Genomic DNA, 20,583 nt, shown 5'->3' on the forward strand with positions numbered 1-20,583 from the left:
TTATGGCTACAATGGATCACATCCAGATCATAAGTTCAAGGTAAGCAACCTGTTTTTCTGTTTCTACTTTTAATTATTCAACAGTAAGTTAGTATGTTTCATCAAAATCATTCCTATTTGCAATGAATATGAAATAAATCTTGCTGTAGGAGACGGGAGATTAGTAGCACTGTGAGGAAACGTACGTCTGCCAGATGAGAGGAAACGGATTTATTTCTGAGATATGTGCCAAATGCTGGCCAACGAGCAATTTTGTATATGTGGGTAGCAGTCTTTAGAGAATGTAGTACATGGGGCAGCATCCAAATTATTAGAGGAGGTGGTCTGCTTGCACACTGTCCCGTCCCGTGTCCTCCCCCCCCCAGTTTTCTGTTCCAGCATTAGCTGCAGGGGCGGTGATTAGAGTGGTATCCTATGAGGAGGGAAGAGCTGCTGCCTGAAGGAAATACTGCTCCCACCCCATGCACCCCCCGTGTGTTTGCAGGATGCTGTCTATTCATGCATCAGGATCTCTGCTGGCTGCTATGTAGTGATGCTGACCATCTCCCACCGCAAGATTTCTTTCACATCCATTGCAAATAGGAAGGATTTTGAGGAAACGTACTAACTTGCTGTTGACTGACTAAAAGTCATTAACCTCAGAAATTCAGATAAAGTTGTGCAATAAAACATGACACTTTGTGTTGAAGACACATTTGTACAGTATTTGGGTCTGATTTTGTTCTGTATTGGAAGATAAGATGGTTGTATTTAGAGATGTGTAGCAAAACACAATGGTGCAAAGATATTAAATGTGACATGGAAGATAGTGTATCCAGACATGTTTTGAGACAATTTTATTTTCCAGGGGATATGCTAAGACAATACTTGAAAATTCATATTGTTCACCCATTCTCCATCCCTGCTGGTTGCTGCTTGCCTTAGGAGAGACATTTTATTGATGTCATTGAGCTTCCTTCCTGAGCCAAATAGCTGCTGTCTAGGGGCAGGAGAATGATTCAGAACAGGACCATGGTGGGGGTTGAAGATTAAAACACTCCTCCCGACATGCTGCATCCTGGTGCATCCATGGAGGGATAGTTTGGATGTTGGCCAGTAAATCCAATGTTTCAGATAGCATGCCCTTTTAAGCACATCCTTCATAATCTTTTTTAACAGTCCTGACTTCTTATTGATACAAAATCCCTTCAGAAATGTGGTTTATGACCAGCCCTGCCGGATCAGGCCCAAGGCCAATCTAGTCTAGCATCCTGCTTCACACAGTGGCCCACCAGATGCCTCTGGGAAGCCCACAGGCAAGAGGGCATGCCCTCTCTCCTACTGCTACTCTCCTGCAACTGGGATTTAGAGGCATCTTGCCTCTGAGGCTGGAGGTGGTCTATAGCCCTCAGAATAGTAGTCAGTAATAGACCTGCTTTGATCTCCAGTGCTCTAAAAATATTGAGGCATGTAGTCGATGTCTGCTTCCTATAAAGTATCTTACATATAATTAATTGCTGTATATGTATTATTGCATATAATAAAATCCCAAATATCTGGTAGTCCAGAAAAGTGTTAATTTATCTTCCACATAATTATACATATTTTTATCTCATGAGATGTGCTAAATGACAGGATTTGTTTCATGAAATTTGAGAAATAAACAAGATAGGACAATGCACATGATTTCATTTGCAGACACCATGCCAAAAGAGATAGTTCAGAAGATGAGTGTTTCAAGTACTGTGTTGAGTACTGTGTGTGTTTTTTAAAAGAGCACACCTCCCAACACTAAATCAGAGTGTATAATCCAGCAAAGGGAGGTGAGGGGAGAAGTCAATTCAAAGCATGTATCTTGGTTGGAGAATTAGAGGTATCATGATCTTAACCTCAAGCAGCAGCCAGGACTCAGACACAGAAGGGGAGGAGCCAGCCAGGTCCAGAGCGCCGTTACTGGCTGCAGAGATGCAGGTTCCAGGCCCATGACATCAAACCTGAATGACAGCCAGGAGCCTCTGGAACCCTACTTTTAACCAGGAATCTCAAACTCCCTGTGCTAGGCTCCCATCTATGCTTAGCACTCTAGTGTCTGCTCATCAGCTCACCAGTCAATGCACCAGGTGGGAATAGATGGAGAAGTGATGGTGTGTTCACCTTCAGGCCTAAGGGCTGACCTTTTACTCCATAGCATGAAGAAGCTGAGAGGAATATAGGGGTTCACTTGGCACTGAAACTCTACTGGAACAAAGCTCCCAGTGAAATGTTCAAGGTCCTAAAACTCTGGCATAAGGCCATCCTGATTTTCCAGGCTCTAAATTTTAGGGATTTAGACTAGACATGACATTAAACAAGTAATCGGAATAGTTTGGACTACTCCCCCTCTCTGTGCATCATTCCCGTTCTTCTAATCGCATGGGTGAGGCGCAGGAAGCAAGCCACCATCTAAATGCAGTATCTAGATTGTGTGTGAGGATTTGGATGAACACTCCTTCCAGGATAAGGGGAAAGATATGCCAGGAGGAAAACAGGATGTGGTCATGCATATCTATAGTCACATGTGGGCAGGACTGGCTTGGATGTATCATTGGTATCAATCTACTATTGCTTGGAGGGTTTTTTTAAAAAAAGCTTTAAAATGGGTGCACAGGGGCCTGATGCATATCAGGACTACATCACAGAGGCAGGTGCTGTTTAACCCTTTACATCTGCCATTTTATTGCCAAAAACCACTCTTCCTCCCTCAAAAACTACTTTCTCCCCAGGCCAACTTAGCAAAGAGGCACCTTTTTATAATGGTGATTCTCTTTATTTAGCAGGGGGAGAGTAACTGGCCCTATCCACCCCCAGCACAGCATCCCTCCAATGGCTGTTGCTGGTGTCTATCTTATATTTCTTCTTAGATTGTGAGCCCTTTGGGGACAGGCAGCCATTTTGTTTGTTTATATCAATGTAAATATATTTACATAAATATTGGGATCTTTAGTTGAAAAGCAGTATATAAACATTTGTATTCGTAAAGGTGCTGTGGTGCCCCAAGGGGTCTGTCTTCAGTGCATCTATAGCACCTCACAATATTAATGCTGTGGTGAGAGGGTATACAGTCATCCCTTGCCATCTGCAGTTTTGAGTATATGCGAATGGGAAATTGTGACAGGTTTTGCCAACCATGACCCGAGTATCCGCGGTTGGTGAGGGGTTTTTAGTGATGGGGGAGGGGGCTTCCGTGATTTGGGGGGGTTCAGAGGTTCAATCTGCTCATTCCTCTTAGTGACCCTTGCTCTCCCTTGCCAATTTAAAATGCCTTGGGTGGGGGGTTTCAAAAAATTTCCAGAAGTTTGATCTGTTCATTATTCTTGGTGACTCATGGCAATATTGCAGGATTTTTTGTGATTTTTTTTTTAAAGCAATTTTTAAATTTCCCCCCTTTTATTTTTAGTCCTTTTTGTGGTCGTAGTCCCCTGTTTCCCATAGACTTTAATGCCTCATCAACTGTGAATTTGGCAACACCGAGGTTTTGCCAGAACAGAACCCTAGTGGTTGGCAAGGGATGACTGTATGACATAACATTTTGGGGATGACTTAAACAATAACATCAATATGAGTTTATCACAATAAATTGTTTACTTTTCTTAGTATAGAGGGTGCTAGGTATCTTAAAATGATATAAAGATGGCAACCAATCATAATTCACAGTTAAGATTGAATTCTTAACCCAGATATATGGTGGTAATTCAATGCTACAATATATATACATTGTATATACAATATACAGTGCTTAACATATGGTGGTAATTCAGTGCTACAAAGTTTTTCTGTCGAATAGTTCCAACATAATATCAACTTGTGGTATTTTTCTTGCCTGTGTTGCAAATATTGCAAACAAACAGAGAATGCACTCTGGCCACAACCCAGTAGATAGTGAGGCTTTTGCTACCTATAACGCAGCAAATGTATTTTGTCACCAAATTCCCCTATGATTATCTTTATGTAAAGATGACTATCAGAGTGCATTATATTGAGACAGATCTATTTACTATTATGGTTAGGATATAGAGATTATGGATAAATCATCATACTAACTTCCATTGATGAGGAGATTCAAAATCGCTTATGAGTATAATAGTCTTTAAGACGATATGCTCTGAATTTTATGCAAATGGCTTTGTTTTCACAGATGCTGCATTTAAAATCCTGAATCCTATGACAGTTCCACATTTATTTAGACTAAGTAGCAACAATTCGCTGATACAATTCTTACTGGAGGTAATGAGCATTTGTTTACACTATACTGGAAAAATCTGTTCTTGAAATGTGGCAGTTTCTGAAGAGATGAGAATGGAGAACTCTATTATCTTTGTTCAAGGGCACTCCAGAGATCAGAGAACATTATATTGACTCTAAGAAGGATGTAGATCGGCATTTGAAGTCCGCCTGTGAGCAGTTCATTCAACAGCAAACCAAACAGTTTGTAGCACCTCTGGAAGAATTCCTGACAAAGGTACTAAGATACTAAAGACTTGCCACGAATGCTTTAAACTGAAGGTTTCCTGTATTTAAACTTATTTTGTGACAAAAATAGAACAGCAAGGAGGTTGTAAATAGAACATCATTCTAGTCCAAAATAATGAAAGAATACAAATGACATATAAAACTCCTGTATACCGAGTCAGATCATTGTTCCATCTAACCCAGTAACTCTTGACTTTCCAAGGTCTCCCAAGCAGAGCTGTTTTCTGATATATTTTAATTGGAGGTGCCGGGGTTGAACCCGGGATGTTCTGCATGCAACGCATGTGCTTTATCACTGAACCATCATCCTTCCCAAACAACCCAGGCTTGCTTAGAATAGCCAAGTAATATGAGAATGAGAAGGTAACTTACAGTGGTCCCTCGACTTACGAAGCACTCGACATCCGAAGATTTCGACATACGAACGACAAAAAAAACCGGAAGTCGTTGCCGGTTTAGATGCGGCTTCCTCGACCTACGGATTTTTAGATGTGGTTTCCTCGACTTACGAGTGTTTCCGGACCTCCGTGGATGCGCTTTTCGACTTACGAAAATTTCGACCTACGAACGTGCGTTCGGATCGGATTATCTTCGTAAGTCGAGGGACTACTGTATTTCTCTTGAAACACTGGACAGCAATAGCTGTTCTCACTACACAAGTCCTCCATATTTCGTTGAGATACCTGCACTGTCATCTGCTCTGCTGGGCTGAGATAAGAGTGGACTTCTCTTGCTCTTGAATTAATAGCCTTGTCCTGGTCACTGATACTGAGGAATCAGTTAAATGAAGATAATTGAGTCCACATAATATATGTATAGTACATCTTGTATTTTGTTCAGGGCATACAGGTATGATACATAAAAGACATGTTTGTTGCAGCTTGGTAACGTGTCAAAATGATAAATATATCGAAGGATAATGTCATAATTGAAATGTGACAGAAGGAATCTCAGAAAAATTCTTGACAGGTAGCCCATCTTGACAGCCTGTTGCAGAAATTGCTTTAGTCATTCGTATTCATGATTAAAAATGGATGAGAATCATAACCTGGTGGGATGACAAATGTCGTCTTCAGCAGTGGTATCTTGTATTATTGCTTTCAAGTTTTGTAGTGAGAGATCTAAAATTCCGAGTTTGGATGTGTGTGATGTACTCACCCTGGATTTGTTTCAAAAAGAAACACAACTTACATATGGCTGGGGTGTAAACTTCTGTGGTGGTTGTGGAAACCAAGCCAATACAAGTCATATTAGAATATGTATTTACAGCAATTTGCTGCAATAGCTACCTTCCAAATTCTCCAGAGCTCCCTTTATATAGCAACAATGTGCATGCAAAAAATTCCTTCCCACTGCATTCCCTTGAAATGCTGCTCTGGAGAGCTGGTGTTTTCTTGAGACCAGTGCTAGATGTGGTGTGGGGGCTGTAGGGGATGGGGAGAATTCGCAAGCATATCCATAAGCAGTTCTCCACTCATGGAAGGTGTTTGTAATGCACCCAGTTTTTGGGGATTCCCTCTACCCCCTGAAGCCACCCCGTGCAACATCCCACACGATTCCCAAGGGCTCCATGATTCTCAGAGTGCCTTTTCAGGGGCAGGAGGAGGTAATGAATATGGTTGCACCCACACCATTGCATAGCGTAAGTCTGGATCCAGATCAGTGTAGATTAGACAGAACTTTTATTATGAAGAAGATCAGAGTCTATTAGAAAAAGTGTAAACTTTTCTGGATGCTGGAACCTCAAAACATGGGGTTCAGAACAACCTAGAATCTTATTCAGTAAATGCTAGTGTTGCTGAATGATCCTCTTAAGCTCATAAGCAAGATGATGGGATGCCTGCACCAGTGTTTGCTCTAATCTTTTTCCATCTGTATGCAGAATGAGTTTTATTCTGGCTAGTAGTATCAAGGCACTGTGTGCATACATGCATTCAGAGTGGGGCCTTCCTGATTCAACCGAGTTCTAAAATCAACTGAGCAGATATTTAAAAATTTGTATGCATGTGCACGCCTTAAAGGGAGCATGCCTTGAGAGAAATTTTGGGTTCAAAGAAGTACATTCTTATTTGTCCCTACTAAAAGAGAGTGCCAGCTTGCTCACCACTCTCCCCTAGACGTCCAGGTAAGTATGGAGGTGCTCTTCTCCCCCTGTTTTGGGCTCTGCGTGGGTAGAAGACAAGACTTTAGTAGTTCTAGCAGGAATAGGTAGCTTCCAGTTATTATCCATTCCCCTCACCCCACACTTATACTAGTCTCATTTTAGCTTTGAAGTTTAGTATTTTGCCAGCTATGCACTCTCCCAGTATTTGGTGGGTTACTGTTAGAAGAAAACAAAATAGTTTCGCTTTATAATGAGATTTTTTCTGGAAAGATTCCATAGCATTTGTAACTCTTTTCCTTTATAAGGAAAAGCACATACAATTGCCTTCCCGCCCCAGCCCCCAGATTTCCATCCTTTAGTAGCTACAATTTGGTAACGATTTCTTTGACAAGTGTCTACTGAGAACTAGTTTAGTGCAGTAGCTCTCTCTGAATCATCAAGTCTCTGCCTGAATCTCACCTCGGCCACAAATTCCCTAGGTGGCCTTAAGGCAAGCTGCTATTCTCTTGGTGTCTGCTTCCGGCAATTTTACTGGCCTACCTTAACAGTGATGTAGGGATTAACTGGAGTGAGGTGCTTTGAACACTTTAAACCACTATGTAATTGTTATATCAGTGTTTATTGTTTGGTTAACTGGGTAATGGGGGGTATATTTATTTTGTGTGTGTAGTGTAGTGTAATCCCTATTCTCCCTATTCATTGTGTTAGGTTTCTGCACTGAAGTCAATGGCTACTCAAGGGGGCCCCAAGTACAACCTCTTACAGCAGCCTTGGGCGCAACCAGGTAATGACTTTGGTGCAACTTCTAGCTAGTTATCCTTGCTTAAGTTCTCTGACTTTGGTGAGACAAAACACAATAACTGGGCACTGGATTGCAGGCTTTGTCATTCAGGGTTTTTAAAAAATGTGTAAAAATTTGCTATAACTTAGTAGAATAGCAATTCAAGGGGTGTCTGTTATTCATCTGTCTCTTACGACATTCTTTGCATACAGTCAGAGTGGGTAGAGAAGTAGTAGAATGCAATCTGTTCATTTCAGTGAAGTCCAGTGGAGGACAGGAGATTCCACTTGAGGCAGTTGAGCCTTGCCTAGTAGGGAGGTGCATGAAATGGATTTTGCTTTCTGTTTCGTGCTCATAACAAAACACAAATGGCCAAAACATTTTGTTGGAAACAGCAGTTGAGCCGGCTGTTTTGATGAAACAAACATGAAATGTTTTGGGTGTTTTGGCAATAGAGAACAATGGGGAAACTCAAAACACCCCATTGTTCCCCAGTTCCTAAGGACACCAAAGTGGTTGGGTGGTAGGGCATGATGGGTGCTGCCACCCAACCCACAAAAGAAATGGGCAAGCGGGCAATTTTAAGCAAATCTTAATCTTTCTCCCAAACCCCCATAGGATCCGCAAGGAAAGAAGGCACCCAAGTTCTGCCTTTGTCAATCTGAGATCCAGCCAAACCAGATAGTTATCGCAGCAATAGCACAGCATACTATACTCAGTGCTGAGAAAAGAAAACCACAAAATCAAACCTGCCTTCCTCCTCCTCCTGGTGTATCCTCTTCAGGCACTATATAAGGGCTCTCTCCACCTCCCAGTCCCTTTACACACATTTTGAAATTCCCTCCTTTCGTGTCCCCCCCTCCTCCCTCTCCCAGTCAATGGAGGCACAGTTGCCCATGTCAACACTTGATTTGTATGGTAACAAGCCAACCAAGTGCAAGGAGATCGCAAGCCAGTGCCAGAAAACTAACCAGCAAGGGGAAAACAGGCCTCTAAAACAGCGGTCTAAATGTTGAAACGTTTCAGTTAAAATAGGGTGGTTTGTTCCAAGCTTAAAACAGGCCCTTTATTTAGAGGTGTTCTGTTTTGAGCTGGAAACATTTTGACATTGAAACGTTCTGTACATCTTTTTTGCCTAGAATACAGCAGGCAGGGAGGGTGCATTAGGAATCTTGTTTCCTGAAGAGAAGAGCTCAAAGAAATCTGAGCACTTTGTGTAGCTATTCGTGCCTCCTGCAAGCATGTGCTGCTCTTGGGCATTTCTCTTCACATATACCAGAGAACCTCTGTATTTGTGGGGTTTCCGTTCTCTGCTATTATTGCGGATTTGGAAACTGCAAATACGGAGGCGTTGGGCCAATGCAAATGTGGGGGTTAGGTTCCCGGAGGTCGGAAAATGGCAAAAAAGAGAGAGGGTAAAATGGCCCTTTAAATACAGGAGGAAGTGGCCTACCATGCTCCATGGGCCCCCAGCAGTGCACCCGAGTAGTTAAAGATAGGTCTGAAAATTGCTACTCCCCCCCCCTTTTTTAAAGGATCCATTTTAAGGCTCCCAATATCAAAATGGTGGCCGGAATACACTTGGTATTCCCCTGCGTATACCAAGGTTGGGTGTCAATTATGCGACCGTGGGTACGGAGTCTATGACTAACGAGGTTCTCCTGTACTTCCAAATGTATCCTCCCCTCTTCCTAATCTCTGACATTTACAAGGAAGTGCTTTAAGAAATGTGTTGAGAGGGAACCAGTTGAACAGTTAGAAGGCGGGGACCACTACTCAACACAGTACTTCAGTTAGAGGATGTCATTTGTTCTATTCCAGTGAGCATTTAGCTCATGTACATCTGTTCGTCCTTCTGCTTCTACTTTGTCTTCATGATGGACCCTTTGCTAGTAATCAAATAACAGACTGGGGTGTGTGTGTGTGTGTGTGTGTGTGTTCAGCCATAGTGTTTGCAATGGCACGTTAAACTGAGCATAGTGAACTTTTCCCATGGATTGGGTGGGTTACTTGCTTACTAATTTTTTAGATTGTAATCCAGGGCACTGTTCTCTCTGTAAGATGCCATTAACAGGCCTGCTCTCTTTCCAAACTGCTTGGCTGGATTTGGATGCTATTTTAACATGTTTAATATTTCCTATCAGTAGTAGTTGTACTACTGGGCGGTTCTTATTCCAGGCCTATTCTGTTAACTAGTAGTGGAAGGTATATTTATTTTTATGTATGTTGTGTAATATGATCTCTACTTGTTTCATTTCATTTGTGTAGGTTTGGTTAGTGGGTGGGTGGAAGACCACCTGAGAACCCCATGTATATTTCCTTGAACTCTTGTGGGGGGAAGGAGGGATATAAATTAATCAATGTATGCAGCCCCCAACCCATGTTTGCTTATCATTGCTTACCCCCCACACTTTTCAGAAGTCTCAGGGTGGTTTACATCACTTTTTATTTTCAAACATAGCCTCAATCCTTTTAAATAATGGCAATGTATGAAAGGAAAAGCAAATTCAGGCAAGGCTTGGGATAATCTGGGATGGGCCAAATTCTGTGATATTAACACTTGTTTGAATTTTGTTTCTAGCAAAGGTCAATGACTTGGTGTCTTCAACATACAAGACAATAAAAACAAAACTGCCAGCAACACTACGGAGCATGTCCTTGTATCTGTCTAATAAGGATACTGAGTTCATTTTGTTCAAGCCAGTTAGGGTGAGTGTTTGGTAGAATTACTTCCTCCTCAATATAAGAATCAACACTTTACAGAGTTCTAAAACAGTTTATTTGGGTAGCATCTTATTCATATTTGAAAGCTAGTATAGATGCTCTGTTTTTAAGTCAAACGATTCCCGTTTTGAAGAACTGTGGGCCACTCCTGCATACAGCCCATGCAGAAGATGACAGGTCAACAAAATGCCTCAAAGTGAACTTTGGCTGACCTGTCTCACTGCACGAGCTAGAGTGAGCTCTGTAACTTATGCAGACATAGCAGTTCTGCTGTATCCTGGAGAGAGGCCACAGTTCTTCTGACTCAAAATGGCTCACAGAATTTTCCTGTAGCCAAAAGCCAGGTTGTAGGCTTTGTTCCCATCACTTCTCCCATTGCTGCCACATTGCCCCTGTCTCCCTTCTATTGGCCTTCGTCTATTGGCCTTTGCTGCTTCTCTTCCTTCCTAGCTTACCTATAATTGTTCTAGAATCTCAGAGATTATGCTGTGCTGCCCTTATGGGGAGATTATGGGGGTGCCTGCATGTGACTAGGGAGCATGACTGCAGTGATGGGCAAATCTCCCCCACCCCCTACAACCTTGAATTCACAGATCAGAGCAGAGGATTCCCCCCACCCCTCCGGCCGCCATGCTATTCACTTCCTTGGGCTTCCATCCATGCCTCATGAACTCCAGTGTTGATCACTTCTGCATTATTCCAGCAAGAAGTGCCAGAGAGCCTCTATATAATGGGAATTCTCTCATGTGTCACTTTTACTCATTGGTGGTTCACCAAACAGAATAGTGATGCTCTGTATGTGTTCATGTTTGAAGTTGGTCCTAGGATGATAAAACCTGAAATATAATTTCTTTTTTCCTTTATAAGAACAATATTCAGCAAGTATTTCAGAAGCTACATGCTCTATTAAAAGAAGAATTTAGTAATGAAGATCTCCAGATAGTCGCTTGCCCTTCAATGGAGCAGGTATATAATAAAGTTCTTATCTTTTAAAAATACCTTTCTGTGCTTTAAAACATTATACTTTCATGGTTTGGCAAAACATATTTCCATTCAAAGCTCTAAGCTTTTTCTGTTGAAAATATTTAACAGATGGCTTTAGAAGTGACTGAGGCTAGGCAGCATAAAGGCTTGCCTCTGGGCAAGCCTTTGCGTTTGTTGGTCCTAGACCTTCTGGCAATCAATTTCATGGAGTGACCCCTGGTTCTAGTGTTGTGTGAGAGGGAAAAGAATTTCTCTCTATCCACTTTCTCCACACCATGCATGATTTTATAGACCTCTATCATGTCACCCCACAGTCGTCTTTTTTCTAAACTAAAAAGCCCCAGGTGTTGTAGTCTTGCCTCATAAGAAAGGTGCTCTAGGCGAGTGTTTCTCAACCTTTTTGGAGTCAAGGATCGCTAAATTCCTCGTGCAGAGTTTCAAGGACCGCTACATTCTTCATGCGCAGTTTATGGGACTTAAACTCCCATAACCCCCAACCACAATGGCATTTGGCCATTATGGCTGGGGATTATAAGAGTTGAAGTCCACCAACATCTGGGGACCCAAGGTTGAGAACCCCTGAATCTAAAAGCCTGGGTGAACAAATATGTCTCCAGTATGTGCGGGGTGGGGGTGCTTGTGATTACTCAATGGAGAGGGGATGTTGGGCCATTAGAAAAATTCAAAAACTACGAAACCAACATACAAGCAAGCTTTTGAATTCCCCAAAACTCTTCATCAGGTTGGATGTCAAGCAAAGCAAAAAGGAGGTGAGGAGAGCTGGGCAAGTTTTCAGTAGAGCCTGAAGTCTGCAGTTTAACCCTCTTTTGATGGAGGTGGAGTTTTAGCTGGAGTTGTGTAGTCGCAGGGCCGGATCCAGACCACGTTAGTCAGGACCACCCACTGAAATTAATTTAGTCATCTCTCATTTGTGTCAATGCTGCTTGGTCATGATCACCTGGCTTGATCTGGATCCTGCTCTTAACTGCACTTTGTGAGGTGGACATAATGAAACCCGCACAGCTCCTCCAAAACTCCTTAAAAACAGTTACGTGGCAGGCGCTGGGAATGTTTTTTTTTTAATGGTGAAAGAAAACGTAAAGAAGAGCGGTGGGGACCTGGTGTTAAAGGAAAGGGGGCAATTCTGAGATGGCGGGGTTGTAGTGGTGGATGGCTCGTCTTCCTCGCTGGGGAGACGAGCCACTGTTCAGGGTGGGCGAGGCAGTGGTGCATTGGACCGCGCTCAGGTCGCCTGGGTCCAAGAGCTGCTGCCGCTGTGCTTGCACACCAGAGTGTAGCAGGTGTTCCCCCATTTTCTCTTGCAGTGCACGCTTCTGTGCCCCCTCCCAACTCCCCTGTATGGGCCAATCACACCAGCCTGCCTTTGGGGCCACGCAGCTCACGTGGTCCCACATGCTGCCCGTACGTCGCTGTGAGGCAAGCCAAGGCAGCCCTTCTCCCTCCCTCCACTGCTTAGCCTTCACCGCAGCGTGATCCCAGCCAGAGGTTGTCCCCCCTGCCCAGCAAGGTGATAAAGGGGACAGCCATCTTCCACCGGCGGTGCAGACCAGAAGGTTATAGGGGGCCAAGGGACCACAATGCCCCACCAATGCAAGAGGGAAATGGTGTTCCCTCTCAAGGTGCCTTGGCCGCAACAGGCAGCTGGTTTTAAATCAGTTGGGATCGGACACGAACCGCACTGGGCATCAAATCTCCAGGATCACTTCATTCCAGTGCCATTCATCCAATGACCCTTTTGCTGAGTTTCCTCAGGAGTCTTTGATGAGGAACTTTGTCAAAAGCTTTTTGGAAGTCCAGGTAGACTATGTCAACTGGATCACCTTGATCCACACACTCGTTGACACTCTCAAAGAAGTCCAAAAGGTTGGTGAGGCAAGATTTACCTTTGCGGAAGCCATGCTGGCTCACTCCCAGCAGGGCCTGTTCTTCTAGGTGCTTTACAATTTTATCCTTGAGGATGCTTTCTATCAATTTGCCTGTAACGGACGTTAGGCTAACCGGCCTGTAATTTCCGGGATCGCCCCTGGATCCCTTTTTGAAAATCGGTGTTACATTTGCAACTCTCCAGTCCTCTGGTACAGAGCCCGATTTCAGGGATAAGTTAAATATTTTAGCAAGGAGGTTGGCAATTTCACATTTGAGTTCGAGGACTCTTGGATGCATGCCATCCGGCCCTGGTGATTTGTTAGCTTTCAGTTTTTCCAGACAGTTTAGAACATCATCCCTTGTCACTTCTATCTGACTCAGCTCTCTAGCCTCAATCCCTAAAAAGCCTGGTTCAGGAACAGGTATATGCTCAGTAGCCTCTGCCATGAAGACAGACGCAAATAACTCATTCAACTTCTCTGCAGTCTCCAAATCCTCCTTAATAATCCCTTTCACTCCCTCATTGTCTAATGGTCCAACTGCCTCCCTGGCAGGTTTCCTGCTTCTGATGTACTTAAAGAGGTTTTTGTTATTCCCCTTGATACTTTTGGCTAAATGTTCCTCAAACTCTCTTTTTGCCTCCCTTATTGTCACCTTGCATTTCTTTTGCCAGAGTTTGTATTCCTTTCTGTTCTCTTCATTTGGGCAGGCCTTCCAATTTTGGAAGGAAGTCTTCTTCCCTTTTATGGCTTCCTTGACGGTACTCATTAGCCATGCTGGCATCCTCCTGGACTTAGTGGTATCTTTCCTCCTTTTGGGTATACAATCTAACTGGGCTTCTAATATTGTGGTTTTGAGTAAACGCCATGCACTCTGGAGCGAAGTGACTCTCCTGATTGTCCCTTTCAGCTTTCTTTTCACCATACTCCTCATTTTGGAGAAGTTTCCTCTTCTGAAATTCAAAATGTCCGTGTTAGACATCCTTGGTGATTCTCTCCCCGCATGTATGCTGAATTTGATGGCACTGTGGTCACTGTTCCCTAAAGGGTCGATGACACTGACATCACGCACCAGGTCCTGGGTCTCACTCAGAACTAGATCCAAGGTCGCCTTCTCTCTGGTCAGTTCCATGACCAACTGTTCTAGCACACAGTCATTTAGCATATCTAGAAATTTGACCTCTTTGTCCTGACCTAAATGTGAATTTACCCAGTCTATGTGTGGGTAACTGAAGTCACCCATAATTACCTAAAGGGTCGATGACACTGACATCACGCACCAGGTCCTGGGTCTCACTCAGAACTAGATCCAAGGTCGCCTTCTCTCTGGTCAGTTCCATGACCAACTGTTCTAGCACACAGTCATTTAGCATATCTAGAAATTTGACCTCTTTGTCCTGACCTAAATGTGAATTTAGCCAGTCTATGTATGGGTAACTGAAGTCACCCATAATTACAGCCCTGCCTCTCCTTGACGCCTCCCTGATTTCTTCCTGCAACTCCCAGTCACTGTCGGCATTTTGATCCGGAGGGCGATAGCACGTCCCCAGTAGCATGTTCCCATTCCAGCCTTGTATAGTCACCCACAGGGTTTCTGTGGAGGACTCCAGTCCACCTAGGTTTTCTAGCTTGTTGGATTCTATCCCTTCTTTAACATACAGTGCTACCCCTCCTCCAAGGCGCCCCTCCCTGTCCTTTCTATAGAGTTTATACCCAGGGATTACAGTGTCCCACCGGTTCTCACTGTTCCACCATGTTTCTGTTATGCCCAATATATCTATTTCTTCGTTAGCAACCAAGCACTCCAGCTCACCCATCTTGGCTCGGAGGCTTCTGGCATTGGCATATAAGCACCTACAGTGAGGGAAATAAGTATTTGATCCCCTGCTGATTTTGTCCGTTTGCCCTCTGACACAGAAATGACCAGGCTATAATTGGAATGGTAGGTTTATTATAGCTGTGAGAGACAGAATAACAACAAACAAACCCTCAAAAGCCCAGTGCCCAAAAGTCAGCGATGGATTTGCATTGTAGCGAGGGAAATAAGTATTCGATCCCTTCACAAAAGATGTCTTAGTACTTGGTGGCAAAACCCTTGTTGGCAATCACAGAGGTCAGACCTTTCTTGTAGTTGGCCACCAGGTTTGCATACAACCCAGGAGGGATGTTGTCCCACTCCTCTTTGCAGATCCTCTCCAAGTCAGAAAGGTTTTGAGGCTGATGTTTGGCAACCCGAACCTTCAGCTCCCTCCGCAGATTTTCTATGGGATTAAGGTCTGGAGACTGGCTGGGCCACTCCAGGACCTTCATGTGCTTCTTCTTGAGCCATTCCTTTGTTGCCTTGGCTGTGTGTTTTGGGTCATTGTCATGCTGGAATACCCATCCACGACCCATTCTCAATGCCCTGGCTGAGGGAAGGAGGTGCTCACCCAAGATCTGACGGTACATGGTCCTGTCCATCGTCCCTTCGATGCAGTGAAGGTGTCCTGTCCCCTTAGCAGAAAAACACCCCCAAAGCATAATGTGTCCACCTCCATGTTTGACGGTGGGGATGGTGTTCTTGGGCTTATAGGCAGCATTCCTCCTCCTCCACACACGGCGAGTTGAGTGGATGCCAAAGATCTCGATTTTGGTCTCATCTGACCACAACACTTTCGCCCAGTTCTCCTCTGGATCATTCAGATGTGCATTGGCAAACTGCAGACAGGCCTGTACATGTGCTGCCTTGAGCACTTGTGGGCACTGCAAGATTTCAGTCCTTCACGGCGTAGTGTGTTACCAATTGTTTTCTTGGTGACTATGGTTCCAGCTGCCCTGAGATCATTGACAAGTTCCCCCCGTGTAGTTCTGGGCTACTTTGTCACCGTTCTCATGATCATTGCAACTCCACGAGGTGAGATCTTGCATGGAGCCCCAGACCGAGGGAGATTGACAGTTATTTTGTGTTTCTTCCATTTGCGAGTTATCGTGCCAACTGTAGTCACCTTCTCACCAAGCTGCTTGGCGATAGTCTTGTAGCCCAGTCCAGCCTTGTGCAGGTCTACAACCTTGTCCCTGACATCCTTCGACAGCTCTTTGGTCTTGGGCATGGTGGTGAGTTTGGAAGCTGAGTGATTGCTTGCTTCTATGGACAGGTGTCTTTTATACAGGTACTGTAACAAGCTGGGATTAGGAGCACTCCCTTACAGAGGGTGTTCCTCATCTCAGCTCATTACCTGCATATAGTGAAAAGACCTGGGAGCCTGAAATCTTGCTGGTTGATAGGGGATCGAATACTTATTTCCCTCACTACATTGCAAATCCATCGCTGACTTTCGGGCACTGGGCTTTTGAGGGTTTGTTTGTTTGTTGTTGTTCTGTCTCTCACAGCTACAATAAACCTACCATTCCAATTATAGCCTGGTCATTTCTGTGTCAGAGGGCAAACGGACAAAATCAGCAGGGGATCAAATACCTATTTCCCTCACTGTATATGCTGAATCTCTCCCCTGATGTATGCTATTCTTTTGACTCTTTGACCTGCTGGCACAGGCTCCCGTCTGCTCTTTATGCGGTTCTGCTCTGTCCCCTTCTGTTTTATCTGAATTCTTTGCAGCCTCACACTTTAAAGGATGGCTTTTGCCAAACGGGATACTGCCCAGCTCCCATCGGCTGTTCCCCAGGTGTCATTTTAAAAGCTGCTCTGCAACCTTTTTGATTTTAAGCGCAGCAGTCTGGTTCCATCTTGGTTCAAGTGCAGCCCGTCCCTTTTGTACAGGCCTTGCTTGCCCCAAAATGTGTCCCAGTGCCGAACAAATCTAAACCCCTCCTCCCGGCACCAACGTCTCATCCACGTATTGAGACCCCTCAGCTCTGCCTGTTTCACTGTACCTGCGCGTGGAACAGGTAACATTTCTGAGAATGCTACCTTGGGGGTCCTGTACTTCACAATGCTACCTATCCGCCTAAATTTGGCTTCCAGGATCTCCTGACTGCATTTCCCCACATCGTTGGTGCCGACGTGCACCATGACAGCTGTCTCCTCCCCAGCCCTGCTTAGGAGCCTGTCTAGACGCTGTGTGATGTCCGCAACCTTCGCACCAGGCAGGCAAGTCACCATGCAGTCACCACGCGGGTCACAAACCCATCTCTCTATCCCTCTAATGATCAAATCACCCACTATAAGGAGCCCCCCACCCCCCAGAGGAGTATCCCCTGTGCGAGAGGATATGGGCTCATCATCCACGGAAGGAGTCCCTTCTAAAGGAGCATTTCCCTCTTCCTCAGACCGATGTCCTCCTTGCAGATATACAGTGCAGAGATACAGATCTGCACCCAAAAAGGGGAGAAAGAAATGAAAGATAAAGCCAATTCTCCTCGACAAGATGGATAACATTGTCAACTGATACTGAGATTAAGCAAGGAGGAGAAGACTTGGAAGGAAAGATGATAAATTTTAGTCTTACACATACTAAGCTTGAATCAGCAACAAAACACCCAAGTGAAAATACTGGCAATTAGTGAGGAGGGGGGGTGGGGGATGGGGGGTGGGGGGGATTGACGGTGCGGGGCTGCGTGCGGCCACCAGCATGTGATGGAGTCGGGTCTTGCCCCCCAACCCAATTGAGTCTGATACTCCTGATTTAAACCTTTGACCCACCATATTCTTGTGTAAAAAGTAGTGCATTCAGCTGTTTCAGTGGCAGAATTATTTATGCAAAATTTGGTAGCCCTAGGTAATCGCAAAGTACAACCTTCCCCTCCCGCCCCCACAAACAAATCCACAATCTCATATTCATTCATTCAAATGATGTTATCATCTGAGGAGGCAAAATTTGAACAAAGAGTAAGGAGCAGGGAGGTGGTGAGAAAAACTCTAGTTGGGGTCTCAGCACAGAATAACAAACAATTCTATACATGCAAAATTCTATGGTGGAATTTGTCTCTTACAGAAGCTTACAAGAAAAAGCAAGGTTTTGCCTCATTTTCTCTAATCATCTTCAATATTGAAGGAGTCTGTTTAAAAGTGCACGTGCAAGTATTTCCTTTCAGTTAATTACACATAGCCCAATCCACACAAGCAACAAACTGCAGGAGATAGTTCCATGACATGAGGCCAAATTGATTAGGTGCTAGACCACTGACAGAGTGTTTGCTCTGAGGATCCAAGGCACCAGCAGCCCTTTCATAACACAATTCCCAGGCTTTTGTAGAGGTGCATATGTGGTGCTGCTGTGGAAATACATTCAGTTATCCTGGTGAAAAGAGCTACAAGAAATGACTGCACTGTTGAATGTGCCAAGAAAAAGCAAGATGTTTGCACTTCTTTCTAGACTCTAGAGTGGTTATGTTGAAAAACAGGCAATAAGCCTGTGTACTTGGGGTATATATTTTGAAGCGAGACAAAAAGAAGAGGAAAAATTTCCAAAGATGCTGAAATCCATTCTGAAAAGATGCTGAAAATCCATTCTTTCTTCATTCATTGTCTGATGTGTTGCGAATATTCCTGCTAATGTGAAGGGCATCTGGCAATGAATGGATGGATTAATACTCAGCATCTTTTGGACACACATACAAACACACACCCCACCCCCGCCACCATTTTTATTTTGTCTTGGCCTTTTGGTGCTGCGTCATTTTCCTTCTCCCTTCTCTTTCTGGGTATATATTCTGACCCATGGTCTGCTGTATTCTCAGTTTGCCCATTGGATTACTACAATAGTGAATCTCTTCTGCTTTGTTTTTCAGGTCAATCTCCTTTTGTCAATGACCAAATAGTCTGATCGTTGAGCTCTGAAAAGCCTCTTTGAATTTTGCGTGACAAGCATGACAAAGTCATAGCAAAGACCGAAGCAAGACAAACTACTTTCTGTGCCATCCTCTGTCCAAGATTGCAGTGCTGCTGGTGCATCTTTTTGCTGAAGCAGAATAACTGCTGAACATTCAGTACAAGCTTCAGATCTTATTACTGCTGTCACCACCTACCTAGTTACCTAGAATGAAAATATCTGCTGGAATGAAAAGCTTCTCTCCCTGCCATCCCCGCTCCCCACCCCCATTTTCTATATAGCATATATCTGCTTTTTCAGGGGATGTGTTGAAAATTATATTCAAGAACACAAATTTTAAATGTCTGGAACTAAGTGTGTTTTTGAACAGAAAGTTAGATATGGTTGACCAACAGGAACTTTCCAAAGTATGTGTACACTCCTTCTACCAATGCAGTGGATGCTAGAAATGGTTTTATAGGTTCTTCTGTGACCTGGAACTTGTTTCTTGAGGCAGAGTTATCATTCTTCAGCCTGACTGTGCCTTATTTGTCATATTCTTGCTTGTGGCAATGTTACATTATGCTTTTTGGTTTGCACCATGCACTGGTTTGACGTCATCTGTTTAGAAGCTCAGATGGCAAGCTTTTAAAGCACAGAAAACAGGAGGCTAGTCGGTACCAATAGGCAGCCACAGTGATGGCCACGGAAGAGTTGTGATGTCCACTGAATGTGTTGAGTAATAAAAGCTAACACCTAATTACGTACTTGAAGAAAAAGTCTTCTTCATGCTGAAAGAGAGGGTGGGGTATATTTATCTCATGTCTTAAGTTGCTACATTTTTAAAATGGTGGAAGACTTGGGACTTGTGTTAGGATTTTGCTTTTATTCCTCAATACATTGGATTTGGACAGAGTAAGTCTCTCTCTCTCTCTCTCTCTCTCTCTCTCTCTCTCTCTCTCTCTCTCTCTCTCTCCCCCCCTCCCTCCGCCCTCTTCTTTTTTCTTTGCTATGCATCATTCATGTAAATGTTCAGAGTTACCACAAGCAGCCTACCCTTTGTCAGAGACCAGTGATACCTACTGAACCATTAGTAACTTAGGTAATAGAAGAGCTATCAATGCAAAACAAATCTGTTTTATGTTGTGATATCTTCTGTAGACATTTTCTTTTAATAAGGTTTTCCAAGCAGATGAGTACATGATTACTATATGAAGTTACGGTGTATTTTAATCACATGTCTTGAGGGGGTTGAAATCTGGTGACTAAATCTTTTCACTTCTAAAATAGAATATCTTGAAGAAAATTACCCAGTAATCTCATTATACAATGTTTGTGCTAATTGCAGAGTTGTATAAAACTGTACAGTTTATATTCACATATAAATATAGTGTACATAATTTAAAACAGATTATTTGACTAGAGTTCCTGTTTTAATGTGTGTGTATTTTTTAATAAAAGCTTTGCTTTCTTACTCTGCGATAGCTTGATTTCATTATATTGAGGCTGGCTGGACAAAAAGAAATGCTCTCTTCAGGAAGGCCTGCCTAATTAATAAAAGACAAGTTGTCTTTTTTTTAAAAAAAATCAGCAGAGAAGGGGAGAGGCAGAAATATTTCTCAGATGGATCTCCTTTTAACTACAGTAGGGATGTCTCCTAAATCTTGTAGTATTTTTAGTAGTACAAGTGGAACTGCAAGTAATGAAACCTTAAGTCAGTGGGAATTGGGGTATTAGGTTCCAGAGCGCAGGAAAATGACCAAAAAATCACTGAAAAGATAAGAAAAGCAGAAAGAAGGATGGAGCACAGCCCTGGACCTTGGCCACCTCAGCTCTCCCACTCTCCAGGTGCTCCAGCCATGGTCTTCA

At 43.6% G+C, this 20,583-nt stretch overlaps 1 protein-coding gene across 2 annotated transcripts in view; it reads left to right on the forward strand.

Moving 5' to 3' along the window:
• Positions 1–20,193, forward strand: part of COG3 (component of oligomeric golgi complex 3) — a 115,020-nt gene extending 94,827 nt beyond the window's left edge. For both annotated transcript variants that reach the window (XM_053305637.1, XM_053305636.1), the window contains exons 18-23: positions 4,154–4,242; positions 4,343–4,477; positions 7,301–7,376; positions 9,955–10,082; positions 10,965–11,063; positions 18,695–20,193. In XM_053305637.1, coding sequence (XP_053161612.1) covers positions 4,154–4,242; positions 4,343–4,477; positions 7,301–7,376; positions 9,955–10,082; positions 10,965–11,063; positions 18,695–18,724 — 557 coding nt within the window. In that variant the 3' untranslated portion in view covers positions 18,725–20,193. The remainder of the gene's footprint in view (positions 1–4,153; positions 4,243–4,342; positions 4,478–7,300; positions 7,377–9,954; positions 10,083–10,964; positions 11,064–18,694) is intronic.
• Positions 20,194–20,583: the final 390 nt, after the last annotated feature.

Source organism: Hemicordylus capensis, chromosome 3, assembly GCF_027244095.1.
Source record: "Hemicordylus capensis ecotype Gifberg chromosome 3, rHemCap1.1.pri, whole genome shotgun sequence".
NCBI lineage: Eukaryota > Metazoa > Chordata > Lepidosauria > Squamata > Cordylidae > Hemicordylus > Hemicordylus capensis.